General features: G+C 37.1%; 1 protein-coding gene across 1 annotated transcript; it reads right to left on the reverse strand.

Moving 5' to 3' along the window:
* Positions 1-6,643: 6,643 nt before the first annotated feature.
* LOC114717472 (uncharacterized) lies at positions 6,644-9,918 on the reverse strand. The gene is made up of 7 exons (XM_028902610.1): positions 9,324-9,918; positions 8,938-9,087; positions 8,724-8,855; positions 8,239-8,373; positions 7,941-8,147; positions 7,493-7,860; positions 6,644-7,401 (listed from the first exon to the last, which is right to left on the reverse strand). Exons 1-7 carry the CDS (start codon positions 9,916-9,918, stop codon positions 6,790-6,792), a joined length of 2,199 nt encoding a protein of 732 aa, XP_028758443.1. The 3' UTR covers positions 6,644-6,789.
* Between the last annotated feature and the right edge of the window lie 411 nt (positions 9,919-10,329).

Genomic DNA, 10,329 nt, shown 5'->3' on the forward strand with positions numbered 1-10,329 from the left:
CAAAACGGAGTACCAGTACGGCATATGGAAAAGGAATTGGAGTTCTACGAAATAAGCTTCTCGGATTCTCCATTGCTCGACTGGGGGACCTTGCTGAAGATAGCTCTGACAAGATCAGCATGGAGGGGGAAAACAACCTGCTCGAAGGCCAGGTGGAGTCCACATAGCACGTTCCTATTTATACGGGGAGAATAGAATTCTTTGATCCTTTATAAGTTTTTTTTGTAAAAACAATTTATTATCAATTTTTGCCTTTAGCCCTCGTCAAAATCAACTTATAAATTTGACTAGCGCGGCATGTGAACAGTACTTTTGACAAATCTAACTAATTATTAGGGAGACCCTATGAAGATTCTACAAGAGCTCAAGGGACTCCTTGTGTATCACTCGAGAGACCTCTTGAAAATCACAAAAATGAACCGAGAGACTTGAGAGAGACCTTTTGCAAGTTGTTGGCCCGACTTAGCCAGAATTTGCATGAGAAATGCAAATCAGCTCACACCCACACCGCACCTCGTCTGTTGCGCGGCCAAACCTAGAAACTAACATTACAATTTACGCAATTGGTTCTTTCAGGTGAGACTTTGCGGTTAAAAATCTAGACTTATTTTGCGTCACAATTAAAATTATTTATAAATATAATTTATATAAATCAAGATAAAATTTCTCTCTCATACTTATCTCGTTTTTTGTAAATCACAATTAAAAAATCTACTTGTAAGTCATTCTAATTAGTTCCTATATATGGTTTGGTTTGATTTATAGGTGGAAAGTTTTATTTTATTTTATTTTAATTTATTAAACAAAAATTAGTTTTTAATCCTTTAACATTTTATTTATATACAATTTAGTTTCTTAATTATAACTCGACACAATTTAGTCTTCTAATTTTTAAGTCACTTCTAACTTTATCCTCTATATTCTCATTTTTTATATTATTATTATTGTCACTTTCAGAATCATCCAATGCGGCAAAAGTGATTAAAAACACCCTCCGGCTTAGCGCCTCTTGGATTAAAATGGCTTCCCGCAACTGAGAAATTTTTGTATACGCCAGGTGTACCACCTCATTTATACATTGACCAATAACATTTTGACAACTCAAGGAATCTTTATCCTACCTGTCAACCACCATGCAACTCCTCCCCTCTCTATTATTTTAATAATTTTTTAGTAATTCGTGTTTCTTTATTTTTTTTCTCTCTCCTACCCTCTCTCCCATCTGAAAACCTTTTTTCCCCCAGAAACTTTCACTTTCAATTCCCTCTCTTGGTCTCGACCACACCACTCCTCTCATCTCTATTCCCTCCCTCAAGTACCGCCACTCCTCCCATCACCCTCTCTCAGGCAAGTGGATATCAGGAGACCTACCTCCGTCGGAGTCTGGGAGAGTGGCCTACGCTGCCGATGCCAGCCGGAAAATGGGGAGCTTCACGGAAAGATCAGGGTCTGCGCCTACCGTGGCTGCTGCCTCACCGTCTCCAAAAAGTGACGACGCTAATCTCTAAGCAAACAACGAGAACACGAGTAGCCTTGTCGGTATATAACGATGGAGGTTGAGAAGATTGGTGAGCTAGTAATCGGTTACTGGCATGCTGATGCTGGAGGAGGTACAGAACAAGATACAGATTTCTCCCAGGCCGGAAGCTTCTCTTTCTTTTTCATATTTTCCAAACAAATCAGACACCATTTATGAGAGAGAGAGATGGAGAGGAGAAAAGATATAAGTGGTGAAACCCACAAGCTCATGAAGGGTGATGTATCAGAACCTCCACAGGGCCTCGCTGAGACAAGATCGCATATAAGAGAGAGATGGAGGGGATGAGGGGACTGGGGAGGGAAAGACGAAAGAGAGAGAGTGGTGTGGTGGGGGAAAGAGAGATGGGAGGAGTGGCGGTAACAGCGGAGGGAGGAGTTTTGAAAAAGAATTTGCAGATGGGAGAGAGGGTAGAGGGGAGAGAGAGAATAAAAAACACATATTACTGAAAAATTATTTAAATAATGAAAGGGAAGAAATAACATGTGGGCTGACATGGAGGATAAAAATTCCAGAAACTGTCAAAATATTACTGGCCAGTGCCTAAATTAAGCGATACACTTGATGTATGCAAGAATTTCTCCCCTCAACTTCTCCCGGTTGATTCTCTCCTCCCCGATCTCGACGTCAATGTCGGCGATGAATATACAAGGAGCGACGTCAGCAGGTGCACAGGCCAAGAAGCATAGGATCATACGTGCAGACTCAAACAAATTGAAAGCAGAAACTGATTAGATCATTGTACTATTGATGGATTAGATCCCTTCTCTCAGAAACAATTGATTAGATCCCAAGAGATGGCCCACGTGCTATGCTATTCGGCCTCATTTTCAGCCAAGAAATGTGTGCATAAGTGGACTTGGTCCAACTCAAAGTGTTACCGACAAAACCCACCCTATCCCAGCCCGTCCAATCGACCTAATGTCTTTGGGCTTAGCTAATCCAACTTACTTAATGTGAGCAGCCGACTTTCCAAGAAAGGCAAAGAGCGCAGCGGATTCAGCTTGATTGACAAGGAAAAGGAGCATTCTCTTTGGAGAGGCAACTGAAACTCAACCTCAATGCATGATGAAGTGTCTTGACATTTTATGCCCTGCCTCTGGGAAGAAAGTTAGCAAGGCTAAATCTTCTATTTTCTTTTCTCCAAAAGTTCCTGCTACTTGGAAAGGCAAGTTGAAAGACATAACAGGTATGAAGATCTTCTTAAAATTGCAAGGTGCTTCGGTTTTCCCCTTACTGATAATAGAAGGAATAAAGAAACCTTTCAATACATTGTGGATAGAGTCAAGAATAAATCATTAGCTTGGAAATCTGATTGTTTATCTAGTTTTGGAAGAATTACTCTAGCAAGAACAGTCTTAAACACTATTCCTTTGTGTCCTACGCAAGTGGCTAAGTTACCTGTGACTGTGTGCGACGAAGTTGAGAGATTGCAACGAAATTTTATTTGGGGAAAAGTGCAGAACAACCACAGTTTTCATCCTATGATCTGGGAAAGAATTATTTAACCAAAGAATTATGGAGGGCTTGGTTTCAAAAAGCAAACTTCAATTAATCAAGCAATGGGTGTGAAGCTTGCATGGAATTTAGTTCCTGGTTCTAATAGATTGTGGGCTCAAGTTTTGCTGCATAAATACATTATGAGAGGTGATGAAAATCGGCTGAATGTGATGCAAGGTGACTCTTAAGTTGTGGAAATTCATATGTCAACAAAAAGAGATTGTAGGGCAAGCCGTACAAGATGGGAAATACGTAATGGGCAATCTCTCAATTTTTTCAATCACTGCTGGCTCTTTCATGAAAAGAAAATTAAAGATTTATGCATCAGACAGCTAATTCCGCCAGAGTTCTCAAGTACGGCGGCTATCTGGGTGGTGCATAATTCTTGGGATTTCACACCTCTTGCTCAAATAGTGAAAAGAGAAGTAATGCAACAGCTCATCTCAATTCTCCCTCCTATTCCTAAAGCCGGACATGACGTGATGGCTTGGTGTCTCATTCTCATGGTAATTTCACTACTGAAAACACTTATTATATGATTGAAAACCCACCTCCTAATCTTTATAGTTCAACCTACAAGGCTATTTGGAAATGGAGAGGAGCAGAGAGAACTAGAGTTGTTCTTTGGATTGCTTTTAATAATAGATTACCCGTTAACAATTGGAGAAATATTATTTATAAACGAACTTCTCGATTGCCATTTTTTAAACTTCATTTATATTTATGTATAAGCTTTCCTTTTTTTCATTACAAAAATTTAGATAAGTTGGGTCTTGAATAATTAAATATTACGGTTAAGTGTGGGTAAAGTGCGTCTAAAATTATGGGTTGCCTATTCTCCACTGCACTATATTTTTCTTCATTGCTGAGGTAATAAGTTGAATAGCAGCCAAAACCTTGGAAGGGAGAAGCGAATTAAGATTGATGGCCACCTGATGGTTCAGACCTGATGAGTTTGGATGTTTATCAAGAGTGATAAGCACCCAAACTGAGTCCATTATTGTACAGTTTTTAAAAAATTTAACTCATTGGAAAATTCCACTAAGATCTCACAAAAGCACAAAATCTTTATTTATATGAAGTTTTGCTGGCAATTGGTTTTTTCATGTTAATGTTGATAAAAATTTACAAACACAAATACACATTTTAACAACTAATAATAATAAAATAATAAGTATTTGGTGGTAAGTGTGAACACTTTTTTTTTAACGAAATTCAAATCTTAATTACCGCGTTATGAAAAACAAGCCCCCAAATTTCTGTTGGTCGCCACTAATATTTCTTAATTCTTACCCATCCCCTTACAAAAATCATTGTATATTTTGTGTTATTCTCTGGCCCAAAAAAAATTGTGTTGTTCAGGGATGAATGGCGGGAGCAAGAGCATTGAATAAATAATAATGAAAAATAGGCTTCATAAGTAATAGTATCATTTTTGCTTTAAATATATAATATCAGGCATATTTTTGAGAGTTTATTTCAATTTACGCAAATAGCTCCTATGTCTTTAAAAGTTTAAATTATATACCTTTGTGAGTTTTTGTTTTTCTACTCAAACCCCCCCATCTGTTTATCTTATTAACGCTATTGTTTGCTACATCACATGAACAAAACAGACAGATGGCATATGATATGAAAAAGTCTTGATAGCGATGTGATTTATCTAAATCAATTTTTAATTTTAAGTTCAAATGGGAATATTTCGTTCTTCAATCAACAAAATCACAACCACCAACGGATTAATTCCCTCTAACTGCAGAGCAGACGACCAAGCTTAAGGAAATAATAATAAGCACGACAAGTATAAGGTCGATGCGGTTGAAAAATGTATAAATGTCATCAAGTTTTAAAGAGGAAAAAGAAGAAAGAGAACGGATTATATATGTGAGAACTGATGAAATAATTCCGTGCGGTTTTGTTCTGTGTTAGGAGAGAAAAGAAATCAAAAGTGATTAGAGTAATTAAAGAAAAGGAAGGCCTTGGCAAAATTAAAGTAAATAAGGGGGTACGGTGATTCTCTTTTTTTTTTCTTCTGTTTTTTTTTTTAAAATCTCATATCTATCCTTAGATCGAACAGATAATGATTCGTCAGATTTAATATTTTATAAAATTATTATAAATATAAATATATAAAATTAAAGTATTAAAATTTGACATGCACAAAAATTTTAATTTATAAAATATTAGAATAATGGTTTTAGAACATATTACATTTAAACTATCTATTTTTTCATGTAGGTATATAGTGACAAGATTTTGAGAAGGAAAAAAAAAAGAGAGGAAAAGGAAATTATCGACCTCCTAAATCTTATAAATCTCGTGTGAATAACAAGGGAAACTATTCTTGAGATAGTTATTTTTTAAAATTTTTTAATTTGATACTTATGAGTTTTTCTTTCCATGTTAAATCATTTAATTTTATCTTATTAGCACAATTAGTTTTTGTAAATGATCTAATAAAGTTAATAGAGAAAAGTTACAGAGATTAATGTTGTTAGAAGAGTAAAATTGAAGATTTGATAAGGAAAAAAAATACACGGAATTAAAAATTAAAAAAATTATAGGTCCCTTCGAAATAAATTTTTCAAATAATAATCATATATATAATTACGGGCTTTAGAGTTTTTTTTTTTTGGTAACAAAGAGGACCAAAGTCCAAAAGGAAAAAAACTAGAATAAGTGGGGACTAGCTCCCAGTTTCTCAGCTTCCACAATTGCCCTTAGAATGGTCGGGCAAACATCAAAGAAGGAGGATTCAGATAACCCTTTCTTGGCTAGCGCATCAGCAACTCTATTACTTTCGGCTTTAGAGTTATCATACCTGAGAAGTTTACGCAAGTACGGGCTTTAGAGTTATCATACCTAAGAAGTTTACGCAAGTTATTAATGGAGTATGTATTGGGCCTGAGAGGGGAGAGGCCTATAGCTAGCAAACCAGAATATGCGCAGCAGGACTGAGAAAGGAACACTAGACCTTTTTCAGATCGATCATCTTCTTTGATTTTCTAATGTGTCATGGGCATCAATTGGTATTGTGCTCATTTCTTTTTGAATAATTTAAACAGTAATAGAAAATAGATTATATTCCAAATTAACCTGCATTTTTCTTCATTTGAATATTTTTTCTTATTTAAAACGTTTTAATTTTCATATTAGATAAAATACACATTATTTATAAATGAAATTCTAAAATACCAACTTTAAATTTTTTTAAAAATAATATATATCAAAGGTAAAGAAATAATATCGATCATTTAAAATTAATTTAAACAGTTTTAAGGAGAGACGATGAACTACTTCATTTATATTTATGTATGTAGAGTTTCTTTTTTAATTAGATTTTGTATAAATTGGGTTTCGCATACTAAGTACTAACTGAGCAAGGGTAAATTTTAAGGCTCAAAGCATACTTACAGATTATTCATTTAATACAGATGTTTTTACAACACATTTGACAATTAAATTGACTTTAGTTGACAAACCTTGAATTACTTAATCTTGATAAAAAAATATTGGATCTCATGATTTAAAAGTAGCGTAAAGCTAAACATAAATTAAAACCAACAACGAAACAGATACATTAATTCTCTGAGGTTGATCACATGGGGGTGCGTAATAAAACCCCCTGGAGAAAACAAAGCACAAATAACACACCGGCTACTTTTCCAAATTCCAATCGTAGGAGGAAAAGCATTTATTGAAGATGAGAAAGAAACTCCGCAGCTAAAAGCATATATTTATGCGTGTGAAAATCATAAAAAATGGCCAAAATGATGCGATTGGGGAACATGCCTAACAATGGCTTTCAAAAGAGCCAGGTAGAGCGGGAACTGTGCGATTGCGTAGAAGGAAACAGGAAGACAAGTGGCGGCATAAAGAGGGAACACTCCTTTCTTGAATTTGTCTTCAAGCACGAAGAAATGCGCAGCGCAGAAAGAGACGAGCATTGAGGCAATGGACACAAACAGGGAGCTTAAGCCCAGAAGAAGCTTCAGTGGCAAATTCCTCCTAAAATCTTTGTATTGTTTCCGAGAGGTGAGTATGGAAAGGAACATGATCAGTGCAGTAACAGAGAAGCAGAGCCCAATAAGCGCAGTTACAGCGAAAAGTTCAAACGCAGGCTTTTCTTCTAGTTTTGGCTTCCCAGTCTCCTCATCGGTGCCGCCGGGGACTTGGCTCGAGGTTGCAAAGGAAACTCCCGCAACCAGCGCAGCCACCACGGAACAAGATTCAGACGTATCCTTAAGCCAGTCGCTGCTGCTCTTGACAAGATTGCGGTGATCTCTATCGAAGATCTGTACCGGAGTTTCGCCTTCGTTGTTGGGAAGGAAAATGAAGTGGGATGGCGGAAATGCTTTCACATGCTGCAAACATTCAAGTTCAATATCGACGAACTATTTTTTTTTTTTAAAAAAAAAACTACTAGTGATTATAAATATCTAGGCGGGCATTTACCTCGTACCACTTGATTTCCCATTGCATCTGCATGGCAGCGCCATGAATTTGCCAAGGGTGAGACCTGGATTCGTCGTACTTGGCTGCTAAGTGTAATATAGTGTTCTCGTCAGTATCCACCGCTCGAACGAGGTCTTGCCAGAGTTGAGGCTTCTTTAATACGTCCTTCAAGTGTGTCTCTAGTAAATCTAAAATTCCGGGTTGCCTATTCTCCGCGGCTACCAGCACTATATTTTTCTTCTTCGATGAGGTATCGTGGATGGAGACTGGTAATCGTTCAAGAATTTTTTCCACTACTTCAGTTATTCCTTTCTGGGCTGCCACCAACAGGGGCGTATCAGTTCTTTGAGTCTCATGTTTGTTCTCACCTGCCATGCCAATTCATCCCTCTTGATTCTCTATTTTATATATTGATCGTAACAAACTCAAAATTAAATAATTGAATTACCTGTCTTATCTTGTTTAGTTTTCCTAAATGTCTCTGGAACTGGAAGTCCCTCAGGCGAATCGTTTGATGATCCGAAATCCACTTGGCCAGGGTCAATTCCACCTTCAGTCATGTATATGTTCCCAGTGTCTCTCATTAGTTCATCCAGTATCTGCATACTCCATGTGTGCTTTTGTCTCGCATTTATTATTTCCTCAATTGTTTTTCCTGATAAGCATATTCACACAGAAAACTCAGTTAATCGAAAGAATTACAGAGGGTGTGTGTAATCAATAAATGAAACTTGAAGGTGGCATACCAAATCCTAGAACGCCAAATATATGTTGCAGGACCATGAATAGAAACTGAAAGCAGGTAGCATAATTTTGTGGAACGTTTCCCTTGACATGAGAGTTATAATGGTTCTCGGGATCACTTCCTGCCATTACTCTTCCTGTCAACATGATAAACGCATGATAATATTATGTCAAACAAAGCCACCCACATATTTTAACACCAATAAATGAATGATACACATCGTAAATAAATAATTTCACGAGTATCTCAAAGATAAGTTTGAATCAACTTATTTTGCAAACTTGATTTTGATTATTAATATTTTTTTTATACACATTAGCAATACGTTTATTATAACGGTGATTTTCGCTTAAATACTTTCACAATGAAAAGTGATTTTAACACAGTAAATAAGAGGGTTCAATTCAAGTACTGATAAAAGACAAAGAAAATATAGGAGATTCAGGGTGTAACATGCGCTCTCAAGATTCAGCTCTAACAAATTACCACAACAGCGCAAAATTGAAAGGAACTGATAACATGTCTTGTAGTTGTCTGGTTTATACTCAAATTCCGAGCTTCTGATCGAAGGTGTTGTCGGAAGAGAATCATCATATTTCAGCTGATCTACCGCTATACCTAGCGCCGAAAATGAATCATTAATCCATGTTGCTTTTACAAACACTCGTTGAGTTTGAGGATAAACAAATTAAAACCTTACAATGGTATATGATTGCCTCCCACCACGAGAGGTGGGAGCCACTCCTAAAAGCAGAAGGTTTGCTGACCAGGATATGAAGAGGAGTCACTCCCTTTTCATTGCATTTGCCCGTAAGTTGTGGGCATTTTCGGATTATGTGGAACGCCAACTCTGCATATATATTTGCATGTTAATAATTAAGATGACGATGAATATTTATATTTATTTATGTATGTGTACACACACATTATTATGGGAGAGAAACCGCTAGAAGGATGAATAGGAACTGGAAGACTAAAACCATATATGATATCGCTACGTACGAATATACGTATATGCGTGCATGGGAAGGTGTGTGAGGGATTTTTGAGAGAGAAAACAAGTTTTTGGTATAGGACGCTTATTACCATAATGCTCTCTCCGAATGGCTGAGTGAAGTACAGTATCTCCATTGCGGGGAGACATAAGCAACTCATCCTCTACGGTATTGAAAGCTTTGAGGAAGTAGATGAAGGCATGTTTACGGTTGTCGAGAACAGCCACGAAGATAGGGTTCTCGTCCCATCTGTTAAGAACTCTGAGCAATAATCCATCCGCGCCCAGTTTACTTGCTGCCATCACGATGGACTTGCACATTTCCACGGACCCTCTCGCGGCCGCTCGATGCAGAGGCGTGTCTCCTACCTCATTCGCCTTCATCAGAGCCTCCACTTTTTTCTGACGATGTCTGTCGTCGGCTTTGAGTATAATATCCAGCAAGCTCGCCACATCGTCTTTTTTGTCTTCGTTGATGGCCATGTGCAGAGCTGTGTCTCCGGAGGTCGTGATCTCTGCGCTCCACACCTCTGGTTTTGTTTTGTATAATTTCTCTACTTCTCTCCACTCCCCTTGCAATGTGTGCTCGTATAATTGTCTCATAGCAGAATCATGTTTCTCTCTCTCTTCGCTTATTTGTTTCTCTCTCTCTCTGATTACCTGGGAATATGAAGATGGAGACCCCATTTGTTTGAGAACTATACACTATGAATGATGAGAACAAGGTCACAGTACTGATCGATAACGTTCAACAGCCACTGCGTCGTTGACAACTATCCATGTCAATTTATACCAAACTCTCTCGCCGCTTTAACTTTTACCCTCCATGAATTAAATTTAAATCTTGTACAGCATAAGGGGTTGAGAGAATGCTAAGCCAGATTGCTTTGTTGGCTTTGGAAATGAAAAAGGTAGAGATCGGAACATAGCGTTAGTTTGAATAAAGGTTTTTAAAAAAATAAGGTGTACTTATTAGATATACTTCCTTTAATCCTAAACTTACTGTCAAGTTAATTAACTTCATTATTTTAAAATTAACTACCACAGCAAAATGTTATCTAATAATTGAAAGAATTCCAACTTGTTGCAATTAAGAAG

Source organism: Neltuma alba, unplaced genomic scaffold (genome assembly GCF_004799145.2).
Source record: "Neltuma alba isolate B1F8T4 unplaced genomic scaffold, ASM479914v2 tig00011737_pilon, whole genome shotgun sequence".
Classification (NCBI taxonomy): Eukaryota; Viridiplantae; Streptophyta; class Magnoliopsida; order Fabales; family Fabaceae; genus Neltuma; species Neltuma alba.

What these genes read in the sequence shown, in the direction of transcription:
- LOC114717472 (XM_028902610.1), bottom strand. Translation starts at nt 9,918, where the DNA reads ATGGGGTCTCCATCTTCATATTCCCAGGTAATCAGAGAGAGAGAGAAA. An exon ending in ATTTGGCGTTCTAGGATTTG is followed by an intron (nt 8,148 to 8,238) that starts GTATGCCACCTT and finishes TATGCTTATCAG; the next exon opens with GAAAAACAATTGAGGAAATA. An exon ending in AACTAAACAAGATAAGACAG is followed by an intron (nt 7,861 to 7,940) that starts GTAATTCAATTA and finishes TTGGCATGGCAG; the next exon opens with GTGAGAACAAACATGAGACT.